At 40.6% G+C, this 25,719-nt stretch overlaps 1 protein-coding gene across 4 annotated transcripts; it reads right to left on the bottom strand.

The window, feature by feature from the left end:
* Positions 1-15,959, bottom strand: nlgn3b (neuroligin 3b; the record flags this gene model as incomplete). Of its 4 annotated transcripts, XM_083890171.1 has the most annotated exons (6): positions 1-799; positions 3,517-4,306; positions 7,972-8,157; positions 9,020-9,169; positions 10,902-10,961; positions 15,479-15,959. In XM_083890171.1, 6 exons carry the CDS (start codon positions 15,957-15,959, stop codon positions 1-3), a joined length of 2,466 nt encoding a protein of 821 aa, XP_083746297.1. The 4 variants fall into 4 exon arrangements, with proteins under 4 accessions (XP_083746297.1, XP_083746299.1, XP_083746298.1 ...); XM_083890173.1 differs by lacking the exon at positions 10,902-10,961 and having other exon boundaries at positions 9,020-9,162; positions 15,469-15,959; XM_083890172.1 differs by lacking the exon at positions 10,902-10,961 and having other exon boundaries at positions 9,020-9,229.
* Between the last annotated feature and the right edge of the window lie 9,760 nt (positions 15,960-25,719).

The following is a 25,719-nucleotide window of genomic DNA, read 5'->3' as shown; positions in this document are numbered from 1 at the left end:
TTATACACGTGTAGTAGAGTGGGTGCTGGGCAGACCTGCAGAGCTGTAGCCAGCTGGGAAGGTGCTGTATGGACTCATGTTGGAGAGGCCCATCAGCGAGTTGGGGATCATGGTGATGTTGTTGGGGGTCATCAGCGGGATGTCGTCAGGGGAGCGGTGCTGGGTGAGGGAATAGTCCAGGCTGGGTGACACGTGGAGAGGGTTGTGAAGCGCCTCGCACTGGTTTCTCTGCTGGGACGACAGGGTCTCGTCCACAGTGTTGGTGTGGCTCACGTTGTTGCCTTTGCTGTCGCGTTGGGGACTGGGCTGCTGAGACGTGTCCTGCCTGCTGCGCTTGTCCTTGCGGTAGTACAGCGCGGCAAAGGCGAGGACGTTGAGGAAGAGCAGCGACGCCCCTACGGCGATGGTGACACTGAGCTCTGTGGAGTAATCTCTCGGGTTGGGCATGATCAGTGGACCCATCTCCCTCCCACCTTCTCCGTCACTGTGAGCAGTGGAGGCGGGGGACAGACCGGTGCTGCCGGACCTCTTTCCATTGGACTGTGTAGGATCCAGGGGGGTCACCTTGGTGGTGGTGGAGGAGTAGTGAAACATGTCGTGTAGGTTGTAGAGATGAGGTACCAGGTGTTTCCAGAAGGCCACTTTGGTGGCACGGTAGTGATCGCGGATTCGAGGTTTTAGGCCGATGTGCAAGTAGAGTTGATCATAGGGGTCGTACTTGGACCAGGCCACCTCCTCAAAGCGGTTGGCCTTCGTGTGGATGAACTTTGTGTCCTGTGGCACTGGCTTGTTAGGATCCCTATGGACACATCGTAGAAAAGTGGGAGCATAGTTCATGAATGACAATCATTCGTTGACCTTCAGCAGAATTATATTGCCACAGCATGAGTTATTAATACACATACCGCAGTTGTTCAAGGGAATGATTCGGATGAAGCGGATAAAACGCAAAGTATTTGCTTCACTTGTGTATGTTCGGCTTAATGATATCTATCTATAGAGCAAGTTGTGTCTGTGATGGGCATATCTCGTTGACCGTTAGAGTTAGGGTTAGGGTGAGGGTCAGTCAGATCGACCAAAGATTTTGGATATGCGTTGAGCATGGCCCGATGGTGTGCATCCTTGATTTTTGGAGTAATTTTAAATGTATCAGAGAGGGGCACCGTAAGATTTTCTTTCATAGTAAGCACAGTCCCCCTCTATGCTACTTTTTAAAACAATGCATCTGCAAATACTGTGTCCAAAAAATATGTGTTTGTTGTACTGACATTGTGTACAAGCTCATAACTTTAAGGACTGATGAGTATTTTATTGTGACAAAACATAGTTTTACCGTGAGTGTGATGTGGCCACAATGGACGCGGTTCTACAGGTCGCTAATAGCCTACTGTTCTCTTCATATTGGTATAATACCCTGCGATAATGTAGACAATAGCCTACTGGTAACAAGCGAAGATTGTTAATGTATTAACGCGTGTCATAGCCTAACCCGACAGTTTTCTTTAGCCCAAATAGCTCGACAGTTGGAGGTTTTTGAATTCATTAATACATCAGATGTGTATCGGAGCACTTGGATGTATATATCCAACCTTCACACACAGCCTTATTTGACCATAAATGAAAAATCTTCTTTGCCTCCCACGATAGGAATACATACTTCCTACGGGCACTGCACTAGTGACAATATAACTATATAATACTACATATCTATATATTACTAATAATAAACAATATTTTTAACAACATTGTTGAGCAAGGCATTGCTGCAGTGGCAGTTTACAGTGACTCAGTTGCAGTGACGAGTTCAATGAGGCACGGACCCAACATCACTTATATAAGTATGTTATGAGTGGACATCCAAACAATAGTTGTGACAATAGCCAGAAAATACAGATCTATACATTCAATTTAGTGATTTTAAACACTTAAGAAGAGATAACACAACAAGAAGGGCAGCACTATGTAATAGCATTATTTCTCCTCAAGGGCTCAGCATTCCCTCACTGACACGACGGCCTACAGTGACCTGTTCTATGCTTTCACGCACGGTGTCATTGCAGCTGTACATTCAGTTTGGAGGAAAACTCCAGCAGGGCACACAGTGACTCCTCCATTATAGAGAATCTCACTTATCTTAAAAAACAGACAGCAAATCTTTGTCTCTGTAGGAAGCTGTCAGGATTGTTGTAGTTTTTTTTTTGCTGATAACTGGAAAACACTATAAAGGTTTTGTTATGTTAATGTGAATATAGAAACCTATAGAGATATACATATTGTGTCTCTCTGAAATAAATGTAAATAAGAGGTTTGTCTGACCTTCGGCCTATGATTTAAAGCCTATTTCAATAAAAGACACTAATATTTAGTGCCAGTGTATTAAATATGTGAGTGTATATATACAAGCAAATATGGTTACACTGTATATATTGTACAGTACATTATTTATTTGCTGTGCTAATTATTTGCAATAAACAAAAGTGACATTAAGCAGGGAGAGGTTTATGAAGTGCATCTAAACTGCCTCTTCGAAGTTTCTCTCCGACATAAACCTGTTTGTTAAACAGCAAAGCGCTGCTTCAAATATTTATGTGAATTAAGCTGTAAATTTCAAGATCCATCACCTTAAGGAAAGAGATGAAAGATTGCTACTCGCAGATTTTGCAGAGAGTAAACACAACACTAACTCTTAAAAGATTGGTTTTCATTAGATGTACAGGAATGTGTGTCTCAGATAATTTGACAATACAGTGGAGTACATTTGGTTTTGATTACTGGTTTTTGATTAGCCGAATTTGGAGGTGCCACTTAAGGCTGAATACGACAGTTCTTTAATCAGGGCGATAAAGGAAGGGTGACTGCAGACAGAGGTTTAACATCTCAACAAAAATCAGCTCTGTACCTGTTAAGCCCATTGTGTAACCATTCACAAGAAGAGACTAGAATAGGTAGGCTCATTTCCCCACAAACTTCCATTCATATATCGTTATTTTTGTAACCAATGGTGTCGCCCCCTGGTGGCAACAGAGTCTTAAAATGTATTAAAAGTTGATAGATCAATTTTGGGAAAAGTAAGGCACTTAAAAAGTATTAAAAAGTCTTAATCACGATTTCATGAGGTAACGATGCGCAGGCATGGTCGCCCTGCAAGATCGCCTCGGGCCGCGTGCGTACACGTCAAAATCTTGTGATGGTAAACGTGCAAAATAATATCCGATATCGAAAAAGTTTTTTACAAACTAAATCTGTTGTGTAAGTTAAATATGTGTTGCTGATTACAGCTTGAAGTGGCGATAAGGTAAAGGTCTTGAAAAAGTCTTAAAAATGAATTTAACTTCCTGCATATCTCCTGTATGTACAGACTATGGGTTTTCATGGCCAACAAATATGCTGAAGGCTGTAAAATGGATGCGTGTCGTAGTGTTGAGCCAAAAATGACACAGGACTTCTCATTGCTGCCAGAAAGGAAAACAGACAAAAACAAAATTAGCATGCATTAGATGTTCTGCTGCTACTCACCCACTCTTGGCAAAGTTGGTCCAATAAGTCATCACCACAGCACTGAGCATAATATCATTCCTCGAGAAGTTACAGGGGAACAGATCAGTTGGGCCGACCATGGGGATGCCAAACACGTAAGGCACCTCGTCTCCGTGTGCTGAGTCTGACCACACAGGCTTCATGAGGCTCTGGCAGTGGTGGTAGAAGGCGTAGAAGTATGTTGGAGAGCCATAGCGGGCGTGCAGGTCAGCCGTTACCACCGAGGGCTCCACCCACTGGTGGTCAGTGAACAGAGCCACCAGGGTCTTCCTCCTGGTCTCCGGGTTGTCCTTGTCAGCCCAGTCTGTGTACATGAATTTAATCGTCTCCCTCAGGGTGTCCTTTCCTTCTGGATAGCCGTACAAACTGTCCACAAAATCCGACACAGCAAAATCAAAGTCGCTGCCAGACACGCCGTCCTCCATGTCCATCACGTTCTCCACAAAGCGCAAGCCCTCCCCCTGATTAACCCCAAGCATTATATCATAGTTGAGGAACTCGCCCTGCTCCATCAGGATCTCAGGGTCATCTGGGATGACGTCTCCGTCAATGACAGGGCCAAAGGCCACGCGGTATCGGGCGGGCTGGATGTCTTGCTCCACCAGCTCCTTAGCGCTCTTCTTCTGCAGGCAGGAGACCATGTCGACAGTATCGAGCACATTGCAGCCAACTCTCTCAGCCAGCATGCGAGTGTATTTGACCGGCTGGTAGTTGACCGCCCAACTGGACAGCGCAGAACCACTCTGGATGATGGCTCTGTGGAACAAACCTTGGAAGACAAAATTCAGAGGAAAAAAGACAAAGGCCCAGGAAATAGTGGTTAATACATCAGCCGACCAAATCCATCAAAGCAATTACATGACTTATATCCATCCTAGGGCCACGCGGTTGGCGTAGTGGTTAGCGCTCTTGCCTTTGCAGCAAGAAGACCTGGGTTTGAGCCCCAGTCGGAACAAGGGCCTTTCTGCATGGATTTTACATGACCCTCCGGTGGAGGATACAAATCGGTAGATAAGGGCGCTTTCACACCAACAGCAGTTGGTGCGCACCAAACGATCCATTCGAACCAAAAACTCTAGTACGTTTCGTTTTCGTTGGTGTGAAAGCATCAATCGCACTCGGGTCCGCACCAAATCAAGTGGACCGAGACCGCCAAAAAGAGGTGGTCTCTGTCCGCTTGACTCCGCACCAGACTCTGGTGCGGTCCCTCTGGTGAGAACGCAAACTCGGGTCCAAACCATATTCTGCAGTAAATGCCATGGACATAGCCTACCTTGTAGGTCTTTGGAGCAATCTTCGTCTCATAGTTAGCACGACCACATTCATGAAAATAGCGCGTCTCCTCTGCCTGAAATGACGCGCTATACGTCTTCGCCGACTCCAGTGCATCAGCTGATTGTTCTCCAGATGCAGCCGCGACTCATTCTCAAATTGGATATTTTGCCAAAAATGGCCAATACAGAGGTAATAAACGAAGATCAGAGCAAGTAGCAATGTGCGAACGTGTTGCTCCATAGTGAGTCAAAATTGGCGCTTTTCTACCGGAAGATGTAAACACATTGATGAAACGTCAATCGGGCCAATTTAGTTTAATTTGAAAATAGAAACACACCTGAACATGGGTGACTGAACATTCTGAGCCGGTGTAAACAAAGCAGATATTCTCCTCGTTTTCTAACTTTCAAAACAACAATAGTGAAAAGTAACAGCAGGGATTTCTCTTTTGATTTAGACTTTCCTTTTTGTGTCTTTTGTTTGTATTGGGCTGTGACTAAAAGTGTCTCATTGCGTTTACCTCGCAGTTTCCATGGTAATTCCATTGCTAAATTACAGCACCGTGGCGCACGTTGACTGTAAAGTTAAATCCACTATACTGCAGGGAAATACTTTCTAAATCACTGTAAGATATATGACGCAATTACTGTAGAGTTGTAATAAAATTCAGAATTACTATTCAAACAAGAAAATACAGCTAAATCATAAATTAGACTAATTGGTAACTTACTCTAAATGTACAGTATCTATGACACAATAACTTAATGTAAATATACATATACTACTATTGTAATGTGTGCATTAAGGTCAAATAAAATAGAATAAATTGAATATATGCAAAGAAGCCTGCATGTGAAGTACTTTGAACAGCAGCAGAGGAGATAAAGAATTACAAATACTGTGTCTAATAAAGCTTTGCTGAGAAGCTGCTCGGTCAAACGGATGGTAAAGTAAATAAACTGGTAATGGGATGTTGATCCTTGTTATTGTTACAATAAACAAGGCAGAAATACTCATATTTCTTCGTCGAGCCTCGCATTTGTTTGATGTGGTGACACTGCTGTGCAGATGAGGGAGAATTAATGACCAATTTGCGACATTGTTTCTGTGCAGTGGTGGTTTTTCCTTACACCACTCACTAACAGACGTACAGTAATTGCAGACTCCTTAATATACGAGTCTAACAAGCTCCACAGCTCAATACACACAGACTGCTGATGTGAAGTGTGCAGTGGAGGGTGTGCGCGCAGAGCGGGATACGCAGTAACCCTGATCCTTCACTGTTGATACAGTCAACATTCTGTTCTGCTGGATACTGTTTATATGCACCGTGTCACCTCTGTCTCTGGGGATTTTGTTTCAAAACCTACAAACAACATGTGATATGTATCAACTCAAAAATACTCTGCTGAGGTTATGGCATTGCAGGAGGGGGGGGGGGGAGAAGGTGCAAGGACAATGTCACTTTATCCCTTTGATGCTGTCATTTATCTCATTTTTGTAGGGCAGCAGCTTGCCAGTCGACTTCAAAGACAGACCCAAGATCTTTGTGCATTTGCAGCAGGTCGAGCTACGACATCAAATATAAAGCTCACAAAGGATGCAAGCCGCAGCATCACTGGCATTGATGAAAAACACACTAATTCTGTCCTGAGTATCTGGCCAATAACACAAAAGAGATAAGAGGTTCAATTTCCACTCAGTCCCCACTATTGAAATACACATCTTTGTTTCTTGCGAGGAGCTTTGATCATGTAATTTATTTTTTTTAAGTGGATATTGTATACAGTTTACAATGATTGGCTTCTATTGTACCTTTTATAATTTTCATTTAAATCTTACATGGGGAAAATTTAGAAAATAGTTTGTGGTTTTGTTTTACACCAATTTGATAAAACAGTGCAGGTTTGATAAATGATAAGAGACTAGAATATGAGTTAACCCTTTATGGTACGCACCAAGAAAAAAGCAAAGGTAAAATTATTTCTTTGCATTTTTTATTATTTTATTTACTTATGATAACAATAACGACAATCAATATTTATTTATTTTTTTAATTAGACCCTACAGTATTTCAGATACAGGCCTCTACCAAACGGTTGAGACGTCTGTTCATAATAAACCTGGTTTGCATAATTCATAAAGAACAACATTAACAAGTGACATTAAGTGTTAGTGAGTTCAGCTTGATGCATTTTTCAATGAGATATAGTGACTTAAAGTGTGGTCGACCAAATGGTTGAGTAGAACCTTAAAGGGTTAATCAGAATGGTTGGAACAGATGGTCACAGGTGAAAACTTTATATTGCTCGTGTGCGTCTGTAAGAGCTTCACATATTAGGAGGCAAAGCTTTCAGGCTGATTAGATAGAATACAAAAGAACAAAAGCAATCACTTACTAAATGAATACTCCTTTTACTCTATTCCCATATCATAAGTTTTCATCTCCTGGAAAGACCATTTAGGGTTACACTGGAAACAAAGGACTGCATTCCACAAAGTAATATTGACATCTTCAAGATAAGACATCAGTTTGATTGAGAGAGAATTGAATCTTGCATGTAAAGTTTTTGATTTGGTTTTCGATTGCTTACAAAAGAGTGTGAGAAGACTGATAGTTCAATCGCTGAGCACATGGAAATGAAGGGTTATTGTTACGACTCATAGTTGATTTCTTGCTTTAAAACAGTAGAGTGCATCTTTCAAATATCGGCACATCTCTGTTACATTTAAAGTCTCTCAGTATAACATCCCTATGCTGCACATGGAAGTTATTCATTTTATGTTGAGACGGAGAGTATGACTGAAAACACACAGAGGCACCCAAGAAAACTCACTCATCTTCTACCACATTATCCTCCACATGAGGGTCTCCGGGGAGTGCTGGTGCCAATCCCAGCTGACAGAGGGTGAAAGGAGGCGTACACCCTGGACTGATTGCCAGTCTATGACAGGGCCACACCATTTGCCCAAGAAAAGTTTGTAAAGTGAATTCTACTGCTCAGGAGCCCCCACTGTTTGACTGAATAAACCACCAAATGCACCCTCGGTCAGGTCTGAGACAGGATTATCTCTTACCAAACAGAGGCAAAACAAATAACAACATTTCCAAAAGTTACGCAGTGCAGCTTTAAATGGCTTTTTTTTTTTTTTATTTACCCTCTGAGTGGTGGGACAATGTCAGCAGACTGACGCAGGATGCACCAATCCCAGATCCGAAGACTGTGATGCGGCCTGGGTCTCCTCCAAAGTAACCGATGTTCTTACTGATCCACCGAAGAGCCTGAATCTGGTCCAGCAGTCCATAGTTTCCTTTCGCAGCCTGGTCACCAGTGCTGAGGAAGCCTGAATTATGCAGAGATACAACAGAACCAGCACTGAAAGAAAAAAATCGACAGTATGTATGCCACAGCTTTGATCATAAGTTATAGCACAGCGGGGCAGCTGAACAGACCGACACCGTATCCCCTCAGGTGCGAATATGCCTCTGCTCTCCTACAGCGTCTGCATATAAAAGCCTGCAATCAGGAGTGTCTGTCTGGAACTGATCAGGGCTCTGCTCATCAAATCTGAATGCTCTCCTCGCAAAAGTGATTTCATAACATCCAGCACGCACTAATGAATAAATCCTTCACCGCACTATTTCTTTAAATGAATTTCATAAAACCACAGAGAGGTCACCGCTGCTCTTGCAATTTGACGCCATTACTTATTGCCTTGTCTCGTCCCATCTACACAACACACTGTTTTGAATGTTAAACACGGGGGGAAACAAAACACTGTTGACCTTGCAAATGCCTGCGACTGCAGCGCCTCTCCATACAGTATTTAAATCCTCATTCTCTTAAGAATGACATACGGTTGATAATGTTGCATGGATTAGATAATCTAAAGGAAGACAGATTTTGTTTTCAGAGCCGGCCTGTGTGCAACAAGGACAGGACATAACAAGTGTTTATGCAGCTTTTCCTGAGACATCGTATGCAAATCAAGGTATGCTACGCTGCCAAGATATCACTTACCTAAATAATGTGGTCCTTTTTTTCATTTTTCTGTTATTTGACTACTTCCTCTTATGGGTTAATAACAGCGATGTAAGTGGAAATTAACGACCATTATTGCAGTTTATTCTCCCACATTACACACTGCTAAATACCCAATTTCAAACACCATTAAAAGTTACCACACAGCGACGCTGTGTAATCACCTAATATTCCAATTCGGTAGTTGAGCGTGACGACAACAACGTTCCCGTAGCTGGCCAGCACACTGCCATCCATCATGTTCCCGGTGCCTTCCATATAGGAGCCTCCATGGATGTAGACCATCACAGGTCGAGCTTCAGAGTCCCTTATATCTGCAACACACACACACACACACACACACAGACACACACACACACATGCTGAGCAGAGAACTGCAGAGGCAACAGTAATGAAACTGAGAATTAATGAAGCACTGTTACTAAAGCTGTGCAGCGTGAGGTATGGGTAAAGAAAGGCTGCTCACAAAAGATGCTTCGAAGCAGCGGCCGAGCCTGTTTTTCAGAAGCTCTCATGATTTTTCGAGAATGCACTTTGACAAGAAGCGTATGAGTAAGATGGCTAAATTGAACACATTATAGGATGCAGGTAAAAATAATACTCAAGTACTGTACTAAATCTAAAATTCTCCACATTAGACCTAGACTGTATGAAAATGGACATAGTCTGGACGTGGTCTCACCAGGAGGCAACAATAGACTGAATGGAAAATAGCAAAGTTTTAATTTGATTTATATTATATATGAGGAGTGAATGGTCACAATCGCTAGTCTTGACTGTTCTTCAACAGCATAATGTGAGGTTTTATTTATTTATTTATTTTTTTTAATTACGATAAACCACAGCACATATGAGTGAACACCGGAATGACTGCAGGTGCATTTCCAGTTGCAAAAACAGATGGTCGTGATGCCGCCTGTAAGATTCTGAACTGCTATTTTCCAGCCTCCAGAATCGCAACACGGCCATTTTGAGGTTTTTTATAACTGGAAATACAGAGGCGTCACCTGCCACCAAGCTCTTATTAGATGATACCAGCTGTCAATCACACTTGAGGACTATTTCCGTCTAAATGGGACCAAAATACAGAAAATTGCTCCATTACAGAAGATGTGCAACTGGAGTTTGGGACCCTAACCCTTTAAGGTACTACTCAACCATTTGGTCGACCACACTTTAAGTCACTATATCTTTGAAATTGAAAAATGCATCAAGCTGAACTCACTAACACTTAATGTGACTGAATGTTGTACTTTATGAATTATGCAAACCAGGTTTATTATGAACAGACATCTCAACCGTTTGGTAGAGGCCTGTATCTGGTATACTGTAGGGTCTAATTTAAAAAATAATGCAAAGACATTTTTTTTTTTCTTTTTTCCTGGTGCGTACCTTAAAGGGATAAACTGATGTTACCCAAGAAGTTGATTCATTTTCCATTAGACTTCCATCTAAACAGCAGTCATCCCCTACTGGTTATTCAATATAATGCTACTGATGGGTAGATAATAAGACCATGTCCATTTTTACATACAGCCTATTTATAGAAAGAGAGCAAGTCCTTTACATATGACTGATATTCTGATCTTAAGTGAGAGGAAATGACTGTGATCTTACATTTTAACGTATAACAGTCCTGCACAAGCATATAAAAATATAATGTGTGTACATTTAAACAGAAAAGTAACTAATCACTAATCTACAGATATAGAAAATCTGTCCCATGTTTTCAGTCCAATTTGTTCCATGGACTAATGACTGGCCTTAAAAGGGCCTGTGAGACAGATAAGTAGATAAAGCAATCTCTGAATCAATGTACGTGGCAGCAGAGATGTAGCACTTTAGCGGAAAAAGGACCTGCAACTTGAGTTTGGGCTCAAAACATGAAGTGCAGTAATAGCAACATTTGTCTTATCTCGCCAACAAATAAAGAAAACCACCGCCGTGATTCTCCCAGAAAGAAACATCTAATAAATGTGAGCTCTTCATCAACCACACTCAAACTAACAGAACCCATGCAGCAGGACTATGTGCTCGTCCAAATACCTTCAGATATATGAGTCTCAGCGTGTGAGAAAGACGCCCCCTTTTTCTTGTGTTGGCTCCCTGGGATTCACATGAAAAAAAAGGCAAAAAAAAAAAAGTTACATGCAGTATGTTGCACTTTTCCTTGAAGATGCTTTTTGGACAAGATGAAGATGACATCTCACCGATGAATTTATGTTAGAAAATAATGATCCTGATTGAAACATCTACCCACCAAAGACGTGTTCCTTGTTATATTTGTCATAAATGATACCGCATAACATTGTGCAGTGTGTGCACCAGGGCTGAACAATAATATGCAAAAATACATTTGCCATTAGTCTGAGAGATGTCAGAATTGTTATTTGACACAATGTGAGTGGGGAGGGAATGTTTTGCAATTTATTTCTCACAGAAATATGTATAGAAATATGAATCGTAGGCCAAGGTGTTTCTGTAGCAACACGGCGCTTCGTAGATGGAACCATTCGCTGCTAAGAAAGGGTTTTTCAAGGGTTCTTGGTAACACTTATGGTTCTAGTAAGAACCATTTTGATCCAGAAAACCCTTTAAAACCCCTTTCCTGAACAAAGGGTTTTTAAAGGGTTCCAGGTGGAAACTGGAACCAAAAAGGTTTCTCCTATGAGGACAAGCCGAATAACCTTATATGGTTCTACTTAGCACTTTTATTTCTAAGAGTGTACAAACCCAATGCCTTAGTTTTGACCCAATTGGACCTAACACATCTCTCTTGGTTCCGTTTAATCTATGTTTACACAAAGTGTCAGGTCAATTCTTCAGATAAACCACCGCAGGATAATTACTGAAGATGTGAGGTGTGTGGTTTATAAGTGAATAATTAATATACCGTGATTTGTGTCGGGCATCGAGCCACAGAATAAATATTGAACAGCGGGGATTTCACAAACGCACATTTACGAATACCACTGGTGGTGATAAGAGAGCGTTAAAAAAAAAACAGCCAAGGTTTCACACCAGTGAAACAAAAATGAAAAGTCACAAAAGGTGTGTTTTCAATAAACAATGACAACGTCTGAAGAAATAAAAGTCTTTGGAACCAAATGTTCGGCTCGTTCCTTTGAAATATGAATACAAACGTGAAATTTAATTAACCTTCTGTGGCATAAACACAGAACCTAGTTTCTGATTAGTTTAAACCGTAGATTTTAATCCACAGCTGCACGAACCTGAGTGTGTGTACATGTGTGGCAGGTGATGAGCCCTTTAGATCAGGATACAGACTCGGGGCTTCATAATGCACAGGCTGCACCATTTTGGACAGCTACCCTCTCAAGGAGGCTGTTTATCTGTTGTTGCTATGCTACCATAGAAAAGCCAGGCAGAGTGGCGTGTTACATATGCACAAGCTGAACACGGTAAAGGCGTGAATGCATTAGACTGACTGTCAGAGAGAGAGAGCGTGGCAGTATATTCTCAGGGACAAACTGACGTATTAAAGTGACAGGAGTAAGAGAAATCTGTGTGTCAACAGCGGAGTTAGAGGAGATACAGTGTTATAGCGGGAAAGAGTGTAGTGGGAGGAAACTCAACAAATTATATTTAATATTTAAAATGACTACACTGTACAGTGAAAAGGATGATTAATTTCAATTTAATGTATGGTTATAATTAAGAAATCACATCTTATCATTATCTACACCAGGGATGTCAAACTCATTTTCACTGAGGGCCACATGTAACTAAATGTAACCAAATATAATATAACATAAAGATAACTACTCTGTAACATGTTTCTAAATAACTAATAATTACTTATTAATTTTCACTCGTCGCATGATACAATAATACACTCCGATCTAGTGGCGGTGCCGTCACTTTGCGGATAACGCAATCGACATGCATTGTGGGAAATGTAGTTTATGGTCACGCCTTAAATCAGCATAGACCTATTTTAACACAGATTTTTAAGACCAATTATTCACTCGTGGGCCACATAAAATGACGTGGCGGGCCACATCTGGCCCCCGGGCCTTGAGTTTGACACATGTAATCTACACTATGATGTCAGTTGCTGGTCTCTGAAACAGGGGAAGCTCATTTCAGGACCAGTTTATTTATACATAAATTCTCGAACAACTAGAACAAATAAATTATGTAGAACTGAAATGCTATATTAGTGTTTTTATTTACAGTCTATATGTACAAATGATTACCAGCTATTGTCTACAGCTTTTCCCTTGCAAAATCCACACAGGACTGAGGCAGAAAACGGTTCCACTGTCGTTCACATTTCCATGAAACGCTGTCAATCAAAAACTGGTTCCGCCTTTCAGACCGTTCCTCCAATCATCATGCAGAAGCCCAGCGTCTGCGCCCGCCCACTGCGCCATTGACTCCGAGCTTCCGTGGAAGTGACATTTTTCAGTTGAAGCTGAGCTTCAAGAGGTTTTAACCCTTTAACGTACTACTCAACCATTTGGTCGACCACACTTTAAGTCACTATATCTCATTGAAAAATTTATCAAGCTGAACTCACTAACACTTAATGTGACTTGTTCTGAATGTTGTTCTTTATGAATTATGCAAACCAGGTTTATTATGAACAGACATCTCAACCGTTTGTTAGAGGCCTGTATCTGAAATACTGTAGGGTCTAATTTAAAAAAATTTAAATCACTATCATTATTCATTATTGTTATCATAAGTAAATAAAATAAAATAATAAAAAATGCAAAGAAATAATTTTTTCTTGGTGCGTACCATAAAGGGTTAATGCGGAGGCTATGAAAATTACATAAGACAATCCGTCATCCGTGATTAAAAAAGAAAAAAAGACTGATTGTGAACAAACACGCGTTGTAATTGTGTTCTAGTGCACGTTTAGTATTGCAATGTAAATACAACACAGTACATGACTTTGACATTTTATCGGAAGATGAGCCTCCCTTGCTGTCTTAGAGCAATCAACACTGCTACTCTAGGACTAATGTGACTCCCAAGCTGAAAATAGCATTACAAATCAAATGGTACCACTGTAATTACCGCTATAACTCAGTTACGCTTTAAAAAAAAGCAGTGATTCCATGTGACATGAAATAATTTGTAGCAAACATGGAACGGTGGCACTGCTAGAATGACTACGTTACTGACTAATTCTTCATGACTACGCTGCCCTGTGGTGACAGCCAAATATGCTGGGCTCATCGTTTTAAAAGCTAAAAATCATTGCATAGTTTAGGTGGACCAGTACTTGGACAACACTTTACCTCAGCAACACATCAATCACATGCAGTGAATTCCTGCTCATCAAGTGGGAAATGGTGGATACTTTAAATGAGTGCGACATGTGAGTTCACAGTGATGTTTGCTCTGCATGGTAAAGCAGCAATGACACGAGCAGCGGTAACACACACATGCTATGGCTCCATTCAGAGCGGCTATTAATATCCCTCCTGCGTGATCCGATCACATGCTCTAAGTACAGGTTTGAGTGCTCCCGGTGCATCGCAAAAAATATGTCCCTGCATCAGATCGCCATGTTTGAGGACATGTGATGTCCACATTCCTGAGCGTGTATGAGTGCAGTTGTCCTCAAGATGGCTGCATATCCTTTGACCTGCTGCAGTTAAACAGTAGAAATTCCATTTTCTATACTTTCCATAGCCCATACTCACAGATACTTAATGCAGTACAATACTATACACTATATAGTATTTGTATTTGTAGCCACTGGCACAAACTGATCATCTGCTTTGTGCTTTTTTAATTATTAAAATCATATTTCATGTTACAGCAGCGTGAGTAGCCCCGCTTCAAAAATATCATTGCATAATGGTATAATTAATATCAAATTTCAAATCAATTGCTTAAGTTGTGCAATTTTTACACGTATTTGACAGTTTACCGTTTATTATCTCTTTATCTAACTGGTAAATGAGTGTTTTTGTCTTTTAAACGTTTACATCTTATTTTAACAACATATACCAGGGTTCAGAACGCTACCTTAATTTCATTGTGCAATGACAATTATCGCGCTGAAAGGTCACCAGCTCACGGCCACGGACATCACACGCTCACAAACTCACAGAGTCACAGAGTCACATCTCACACTGACCTGGAGGGTGAGTAATTGTGTTATTCTGTGTCCCACACAACCTGCACTCTGTTTCTGATGAGTCACTTAAACAGCTTATACCTTAGGCATGGTATAACAGATATTTTAGTGGTTTTAATAGCTTTTTTTTTTTTATAAACCGCAGTATATGTGGAAACCAGTTATGTCTACTCCTGACTCCTTTCTTCAGAGAGTCAGACTCAGTCTTGTTAAAAACATCATTTAGTTCACGCTGACAGACATGATGTCGGTGTTTGTTTGTTTTTTAAATGCAGCCAGGGTAAACTGAAATCACACAAAATGAATGATTGTGTGTGTCCACAGAACACATTTTAATGTCATATGAGAACAGCCGCACTTAGAACTGTGATCGGATCTCTAATGTTAATACCAGCTCTGAGCGGGGGCCTGTATGATGATAACAAGACAACACCAGGGCCACAATATCAGCCATTAATGGAGATGGAAAGTCATTGCTGTCCATTTTACCACACCAACTTACCATCCGCTGTTGGAGCATAGATGTTTAGATATAAACAGTCCTCGCTCTGATCCTGAATGTATGTGGCGACTGTGTCCAGGTTGTAGGTGAACCATATGGGCATCATGATCTCTGGCACGGTGTTGTGGATGTTCTGAGGGCACACGGGCATGAAGTGGGTGGCATTCTTGATACCTGACCAGGAGGAGGGCTGCTCCGGGGGCATGAAGCGCTTCTCGCCCAAAGGCGGAGCGGCGTATGGGACCCCCAGGTACTGATCGACAGGCCTGAGCACCTCGCTGGGCACAGGGACGCGGAGGCCTCGCAGTTTCCCAAACTGGGTGGTAACCGTTGGGTAGAATCTCTGGCTTGTTGACTTGGTGAATGACCAGCAGGAGCATAATATCCACCAAAGAAGAGCACAGTGGGTGATGGTTACAGTCCCTTGCTGATGCAGCAGGTGTGCAGGCAACAGATGGTCTCTAAATGGAGCCAGCCACATGGTCTGGGCAAGACAGAGCCCGCTGCACAACAAAAATGGACACTGTAGTGTCTGCTCAGTCCCGCTGTCCTGACCCTATCAAACAGACATCACTCACTGTGACTTTGACTCCAATGGTTATCAAATCTGAATGCACCTCAACCAGGTTTGGAGCGACTCCACTTCCGCTTCTCATTGCAATGCACACAGATCTGAAAACAACAAAAATTACCATCAGGGAAACATGAAAAGATGAGATAAAAAATGTGTTAAAAGGTAAAAAGTGAACAGCAGATACAAATGCTTCAAGTTTTATTCAAGTGTTTAAGATGACAGAATTACTGGGGTACATTTCTGTTTTCAAAGGATGATTCACTGCTTATTATATTTAAAGGTCCAGTGTGTAACATTTAAGAGGCAGAAATGTAATATGCTACCATAAATATGTTTCTATGAGTGCATATTCTATTCAAAATCAAAACCATTTTTCCCATAGCCTTAGAATAAGATTGTTATATGTACGTCAAACAGGGGCCTTGCTTTATGTGGACTATTATTTCAGCGGCCTGAACAGACAAACCAGCCAGAAGGTGTAACCAGGCCTGGGTAGGCTGATCTTTGTTATAAGCTGCACTTCCACTATTAGATGCCACGAATACCCAACACCAATACTCTCAATGGTCAAAATTCAAACAGATTTAAAGGTGCCATATGTAAGAATGTGGCCAAAACGGTTACTACATTCAAATTCAAGATGCCAAGGTCTTTTAGGTTTCGTTTTCTGACGTAACTGGCAACCCGTGGTTGCTCATGCTGAGACTCTACTGACTGCAATGATTGGTATATGGCGGTAGGTGGCGCCACTTGCCAAAACATGATTTCAAAACATAAACACGATTTGCAGTCTGCAAAAGATTTTTTTTAATGCAAATATTTTGGCTGTACTGTTGTTGTTGGTGAGTTCAGTTTGTTATATGAACATTATTACATAATGCACCTTTAAGCAGTCACTTCCAGGTCCATAACGCAGAAGTAAGACAAATGTTGTCTTTGTAAGTCCAGCATCATTTCTGACACCGCTATACAGTTCTAGCACGACTCGGCTACACGTCATTTTCCATTACTGTAGTACCTCCTCAAAGTGGGCGGGGCCATCATAGCATGGCTGCATGAAACTGCCGTGACGTCATACAAAGCAGTTGTTTTCGGTGTACTGAATCAGTTCATTAAAAAGATTAGTACTTCCTGCATGACTGGAGAGACTCGCTCTGACATACAACAGTCACTGACCTGAAATACGGCTCACAATTGACGACTGTCCTTGCTAAATGTTGGAGATTAATGTACGTTTTCAGGATTTTTACGTCGTTTTAGCTGATCTGCAGTCCCGGCATTGTTCGGTTTGAGTCCTGTGTCGGACGTCTCTGACCAATCAGTCACATTTTAGTGTCAGCTCAGGAACCTCTCCAGAGCAGGTACTATCACTAATGGAAAAGCAAAACAAAGGAGTAGAGTTGAGCCTCGCCATGCTAGAACTCTTTAAAGGAAAAGCGCCGTAAGAAGGGCATAAATCGTCCAGCCAGCTGTTCACCATTAGCATAGCTGTTATCCTTAAATGTTTTTTAGGGAACCTTGGGACAGTATATTTCATTTCTGCTCATTTTATTTTCTGTCGCTGCTGAGTGGAGTGAAGAGGCACCACTGAACACTGTCACTGAGCTGTGTTGTGTTGTTGTTGTTGTTGCCTTCTCCTTGACTTGTGCACTGATGAATCAGGGGTGAGAAAAAAAAACCACCACAGGGCAGACCAAACACTGGAATATACCCACTCACTTTAATTCTTACACACTGCACCTCCAAGAAACACCTAATATCCCACCATCATAAAACAGCGAATGTAATCCTGCCTTACATCCAAGAAACACTGTCAGCAACTGACAGAAAAGTGCCGAACATCTCCAGAACAAATGTGCCTGATGGGACCAAATCCTCCTCGTAAAACAGAGTAACTGCACGTTAACTGACGGACTTGAGGCGGACTTATCTGTAGCAAAAGATCATCTGAGTTCAACGTCTGACGGAAAAGATCATTTAATGGAAACTACAAGTGAATCCACGCTTTCCTTGCATTTCCTATCAAGAGTAAACTCACGTGCCTTGTGCCACGTCCACATTATCCAACAAGGAAAGACACACGGTTCCCACTGAGTTTGTCAGTATACAAAGCAAAAACAAGCTTGTTCAACCAATCAAATTTATTGATAACTTCTCCCCCGGCATTGGAAAACAACCGGCTTAGCCTCCCTCTTTCAGTCCGATGAACCTATCCACTGAGACAGGAGACGATTTCTGTCTCCGAGTATGAGAAACCAATTAACCACAGACAAGATGCATTGGCTTTCCTCTTTCACATTCCCCGATTGCAGCAACGTAAACACAAACAAAAGCAGCTCATTTTTTGTTTCACAAACACAGCATATACTGTATACCATCTATGGACATCATTCGAGCCTGGCTTTCTTTTTTTTATTTTTTTTTATTTGACCAATGCAACCAATCAGATCACGTTATTTTCTCAAATAGTGAGAATCGCAGTGGTTCATTTGCATGTTTCTGCCCTAGGCCAGCTTTGTCTGTATTAATTAGCACGTCCCCGTAGCCAAAAAGAGGGACAAGACTTGTTTAATCTCCATCTGTTATATGGAAATAATCTAAAGCAACCGAAAAAATGGAAACAGAGAAGACAGATAAACGCATTTTTTTATATTTTTTCCCCGAAGATTGGGAATTCGCACCGATATTTAGTCACTGTGATTCAATTTGGAGGGAAATCCAACATCACGAGTCAGATCTGGTTAGTTGTCTGCAGCTTTAAAAAGCAGCCTTTGCATTAGAAAAAAAAGACAGAGAGAAAAAAGACCAGTGGGGCGCTATAGATCAAAGCGATAATATAAATTCTTAAAACGAGTCTAATTTCCTTCTGAATAAAACATGGATTCATGATATAAGCATCTATACGTTAGCACATTTGCTTATCTGTGTCAAGTCAAACATTATATTTTTGATTCAGAGCCAATCTGAGGGATAATTAAGAAAAGACTTTACCTTATATATAGTCTTTCAGTTCGTTTTACTGGTTGTAATGTAGACTGTACGCTGCTTTCACCTGGACTGCAGAGTATTCTTTGTCCAACTTATGCTCTGTGATGGGACACATGTGGATAAGAGCTTTGTGGCCCACACCAAATAGGCCGTGCAATAAAATCAAGCCATCACTCATCACTTTTAGGACAATTTAGGCCAGGGCTATTCAACTATAATTTCCAGAGGGCCAGCTTTTCGGGTCAACCGCTGTACTACTATTTTGTGTTGCATGTACAGTAAACGGATACAAATAGATACAAATGTTATAAATTATTTTGCACTTATTTATTGAAATGGCTGCTAGTTTTGTGCAAAAAAGATATGTAGCAAAACCACCAACATTCAGGTACAGTACAATTTGCGTATAGTGCAAAAAGGTTACAGTTACAGTACCACCAACATTTGGGTATAACAGCTGACACAACTGGCTCTTACAAAACTAGAGGTAACAATATAAACAACAATAAGGTGCAATGGCCACAATAGGCTATTTTTGCATGTTTTAATACATTCATTATTTATGGGTTAATGGGCCGCGGGCCGGTCCAAATTGCTTTAAGGGCCTTAAGTTGAATAGCCTTGATTTAGGCCATACATCCATCAACAGACAAGGTTGAAACTTTGCGAATTAAAATGCATGTGATAACTCAGCAAGTGAGGGATATGCAAAAGAGCATCAATATGTTCTACAACCATACGTCTATTATTAGACTATAACTCTGCAGCAGATGTTTATGCATCACAAAGTCCTGCATTTCCTGCATCCCAAATACTTTAATTCCATTTTGAGTGACTTGATCCCAGTTACAGAGCCATTAGAATGATTGCTGTAATCATGTTTCACTCCCACCTATTACTATCTCTACACCTTCATCATTGACAGGCACACAATTCAACACCAATTCAGCAGTAATAAAAAATCCCTGGGACAACATTATCGATCAGGTCCTGGTAGCCTGGGGGGGCCCTCGACATGAAAGCATCTGAGAGGGAGCCTCGTGTGTCAGACATAGTGGGCTCCCAATGCCCTTGTAATTCGACTGGTGCGGATCAAAAGTGGATTCCCCCCATTATCCTCATAATTTAGCAGTGGAAAAAAAAACACAGCTCATATAATGGCATGCAGGTAACAGAATGACCAGTGCTTTATAAATATATGCACAGTAAAAAAAAAACAAGACACAGCCCATATATAGCATCGACAAACTGCTCTAGTGTGTGTGTGTGTGTGTGTGTGTGTGTGTGTGTGTGTGTGTGTGTGTGTGCGCCTCACATTGTGACTGGGAAGCTTGTTTAATCTAGGACGGTGCAATATTTGATAAAAATGGGGAAACTACTCAAATAGCATCCCCACCATCGCTGAGGAAGCTATGAAATCATTAATAATAATATTATTCATCAATAACAATGATGATGATAATAATAATTTTTTAAAAAATGTCAGTGATCAGTCTGATTGAGGATTCATCTCACATCACACAGCAGGGAAAAAAAACACACAGAACAATTATTATTATTATTAGATGAATTAGAACTCACCTGTTTTTACAGAAGCTGACACGCGCTCCATCTCGACATATCCTCCATACCATAACCCGTCCGATCCGTTTAGCTGGAAGAGACACAATGGTGCTGCTGATGCTGTGTATGTGTGTGTGTGTGTGTGTGTGTGTGCGTGGGTGTGTGTGTGTGTGAGAAATATGTCCCCGGTGTCGCTATCAAACACACAGATCTTCACTCTTATCTCCTCGCTTCGCACGGTCCGTCTGCTTTTGCGCATTCACGACGCCAAGGTCAGGAGCGCCAACGGTTTTCAACGGAGCGCCCACCATAGAGATTTCTCTACGGCGCCCACTGCCAGCGCGTTGCTAGGCAACCACCGGGATACGCCAGTGTATTAGATTCACCCCCCCCACGCCTCCTCCTCCTCCTCCTGCTCCCCCCACTTCATCAACAACCGACAGCATCCCAATTTAGAAACCATTAACCAAACACCTTAACTTCGCTGCGCCCGTGCACTTACGCAGCTTTGCGCACGGACAAAAACCCCATTTACCTTTCTTCAGATAAACGTGGCCGTGTATGAGGTGTGCAGGAGGAGAGGAGAGGACAGCAGAGGACAGGAGAGAGGCATGTGTGAGTGTGAGCACATTACAGTTCACTGGGATAATCATTATCCTGCTTGCAAATAATGGCCAACCCTGGCAACATGAGGGCTCTGATAAGAACATTGCAAAACAAACACGTGTTTGCCCTCGTTTGCATTAAAATTTGAATTCTGATTAATTATCTCTTCCATCCTTTGTTCTCACAGTGGCGAAAGATACCTGCAATGGCAGCTTTTTTTTTTTAAACACCAGGCCCATTGCAGACTGGATGGACACTGCTGTGAGGCAAAATGACCACAGGTGGCAGGATTTTTAGTCCAGTACAGAGAAGTGGAAGCCTAATTGCAAATGAAAACTATATGATGTATTATGGTTATTTGAAGGGTCTTTTATACATAACAGAGAAAAGTAAATATTAACATAATTATGATATGCATTCTATATTTTTCAATTAAGTGCAAGAACCATTCTGCGTTACAATAACCTAAATCCAACCCATAACAAAAGCAGAAATGTGGAACTATTCTCTAATATGCTTCTTTTATTTACTGTATTTAATTATCTCATCCATCCTTTGGCAACCTGACCACAGGTGGCAGAATTTGAAGTATAACTTTGATTGTGGTGGGGGCGGTGGGGGGTCCCATCTCCTAATTGTTGCACAATACCGTGTCACCAACCCAGGTGCCACCCTGACAGATGTGGGCTTGTGTGGGCCTTTTCCACAACGCAATTCATGAAAACATTAAAATACAAAATTACAAATAACATATTTTACATTTTGTCTGGTTATAAAGGATAAGATAGCATCCAAAAGGGCATTATGTATGTAGATCATATTGTATATGTAAAACTGAAATGACAAAAATCTTTAGGGAAAATAAAACATGTTTTCCAATTACACTGTAACATGTTTAGACACACCTCAAATTTTGCATTTGAGGCTTTCAGGGGGTTTCGAATGTTTCGCACACTGAATTTATGTATTTTAGTCAATAGAATTTGCTTGTGGAATTTGATATAGTGTGTTTTGTTTGGGTAATCTTATTATTCGATAATTTCAGGAGAAGCGCTACTATTGTAATTTACTTTAGAATCACCAAAAGGTCAAGAGTCAAACTTGGCAAGATTGGTCTGATACGAATGTGTTTTTCCCTGTTTACTTTTAAATCAAATGTCTAATGTTAAAGCCCATAGAACTGCAGTGAATGTCTTTTGACCCAAGTGTTTATGGACTATTGTGGGACATGTCAAAGAAGATTTGATGTTATGACAGACAATAATATTTTCTGATTGTGTCGTTTTATGTCTCCAATTGTTTTTCAAAAATTTACAATGACAATGCAAAGTCTTCTTAATGTTGATTTATTCAACCTTTATTTTAATGGAAAACCTCCAGACCTTGACATAATCAGTGCATGTCTTAGGTTAAAATGACCACATGTGATGGCAGAATAGATATTACAAATTAATAATTATTTTAGTATTTAATCAGTTTTTTTTTGTAATGCAGCAGTTAAAATAAACCGATAAAATAAAATAGGAATACAATAATGGGACAGTAAGAATTTACAAACTTCAAATCATATCATAAGACTTGTCCTCATCCTGCTCTTTATTTCATTATTGGTGTGTAGTTATGAAATCTTTTGAGTGAAAAAGAATATTGGTGAAGGACAGCAAAATAAAAGTCCCCTCTTTCTCTTAGAATAAGTAAAAAGATTTTTTATTGGACGGGTGAGTTTATTTCCAGCATTCAAGAGCTTTATTTGCATCATTCAGCATTTTAAAATGTTCCCTAAACTTTCTCTCTCAATGTAGAGAAAAAATACATGAATGCTTAGCTGAACCCATCTTAACGCTATAAATCTAACTTACACAGACGAGGCAATGTCCACACAGTTGCTGACAAAGCAAACAAATTCCCCACATTTGCTTTTCTTAATGCTCAGAGGCCAACGCTGTGATGCTGCGCTTTGTGCATGAATCGGCCTATAAAGAGAAGGCATTGTCTTTTGCCTTGTGATGTCTTTTTTAAAGGAAAATATTGTCCTTCATTTATTATGTGTTGCTTAATCAGGGCAGACTCAAATGCATTTTAGGTCATAAATACATGGATGTGATTTTGTTTGTGTCGCCTGTTGTTTACCAGATTATTTGTGTGGATTGTCTTTCACTATTACCCCTGTGAATTGGATAAAATCCGACAAATTCATTTCTGGAAGGCAGACATTTTAATTAAAGACATCATTTACTATTCATATTTTTTTTTTTGCATCTCAAGTGCAATTTGAATCAGCTGATTAGGGATAAAGCAAAAAGAGCTGCTGGGATTTCAGGGAAATCTGCTTTATCCTTTGATGAGAATAAGACAATATTGTTCCCTTTTCTTTTATAATTAGAAGAATCACCTTTAGGGCGTAAGTGTGCAATAAGAGGATTGTTGCCATGGTGACACGGGTAACAAGAAGTTACTATCAATAGGTCAGGCACCGTATATACAATCAGGTTCATAAATATTGGGACATCAATGAAACGAAAACAAGATGTGTTTTAACTGCCCACTTTCAGCTTTAATTTGAGTGGGGACACTTTTTCATTTTCTTTTAACCCTTTTCTTCTCTTATAAGTGTCATGTATATGTTTCAAGGATTATAGACATTATAGACCAAGGGTCTCAATCTCAAATGACCTGTGGGCCAATGCGCATCTATTGAGGTCAAGAGGGGGCCAGCCTAGAGAACAAAATGTGGGGAAAAAAAACAATTTATTTTAAATTACGTAAATAATATTGTGGACAGATGTAATTAAAATTCGTACCAGGAGCCGTTTTGGCCACTGCCATTTGTGGCTCCGGCCCTAACAAGTGTATTTATATATGTAATAGAATGTTGTATATGATACATTTAATAATGAGATAATTATGACCAAATGTCTTATTATTACTGTTATAAAAAACATTGCTAGCAAACATATATTATATTCTATCACCTCGCTGCAGCTGTGCCTCAGCTACACACTGTGTTTACAAGACAGTGAGGTCATGGGTCATGTTTTCATTATAACATGATATTAAGTGGGGGGGCCGCTTGCCGCCAGTTTGAGACCCCTGTTATAGACATACTTCTTTATTAGCTCTAATATTTAGTTCAAAGAAACAGAGCAGCATCTTAGTTCTGACCTCTTTTTTTATAATATCAAATAAGGGCCAGTGTTGTCTTTGTTGGTGTGAATTCCCTGCGGTCCTGTCAGATCCCTCCATCCTCCTTGCTTTGTTCCTCACGACCTGCTGCAGTGTCTGCTCTGCTAAGAGGATACGACACCAGCATGCCCAAACAACGTACAGCACTCCTGCATCCTCCAAACCCCTTCAATACATTATTGATATGATACAAGGCTCACATCAGTCTTTGATGTTTCTACCGACATCCGTTGACTTCCTTGGTGGAGAACCAGATATTTTGTCACTGCCTTTTGAGATATACATGTATATAAAATGGGAAACTTTAATGAACTCTTTGGGGAAAGTGCTTCACATAGCAGACATAACAGAAATAGATTCTGGGGAAACATGCACGATATATATGAAAATATGGTGATAAATGTGAATATAACAAACGGTGTAAAAAACAACAGATGCAGTTTAATTTGCAGCAGTTAAACTTAAAGGTAACGTGCAGATGGAGGACAGTGGGTAAACAGAAACACATCAAAAAAGGGAACACAAATAAATGATTTATGTACTCAGGACTCAACAAGCGGGTTAGTACTATTTTAAATATAGATACACATAGAGCATATAGAAGTACTGTAGATACACACACACACACACACACACAAAAAAAGCATAATTTATTTACGAAACCAAACTAACAATAGCACTCAGCGTTCCCGCACAGTGTCAATAAACTCTCTTGTCTTGCTAAATTAACAATTATTTAAAAAACAAAAAAAACTTAACATAATCTGGATTGCAATCACCACCAAATCTAATCATCTCTTAGGCCGATATAGTATCTTATAATTGTGACTTAGTATCTCATCATTATAAGATACAATTTCTTAGTTATGACTTAATACTCTATATTACATGATTAATGGTTTCCATAGTCTCTGTACCTGCACAATGACAAGTTGAACCTAATTTAATCTCATCTAAAATGGAAGCCTGCAAGACATGACTCAGGGATTATATGCAAAGCAGCAGGTTCCTTCCACTTTCCCATGATGCATTGCGCAGCTGTAGCAGTTCACTTCAGTTCCTAACATACAGTAGTTTTACTCACACCAAGTGAAATGTATGCATGTTTGCGGGATTCTATAAGCAGAAGTCAGTTCACCGACATAACGTCTTCGTAACTAAAGGTTAGCTACCTAACTACTGCTAGTTTGTGGAGATTATTACTGACTTAAGCTTGTAACTAAGGCAACGGCGAATGACGTGAGTCGCGGGAGAAGTTAAACGAAGCTGAAAGAAGACGCTGCCAAACAACTGTGGACTGTTCAACCACTGACTTTATCTGCGGAAC

This window comes from Microchirus variegatus (genome assembly GCF_963457635.1).
Source record: "Microchirus variegatus genome assembly, chromosome: 5".
In the NCBI taxonomy this organism is placed as follows: domain Eukaryota; kingdom Metazoa; phylum Chordata; class Actinopteri; order Pleuronectiformes; family Soleidae; genus Microchirus; species Microchirus variegatus.
This window is presented reverse-complemented; position numbering and strand designations above follow the sequence as displayed.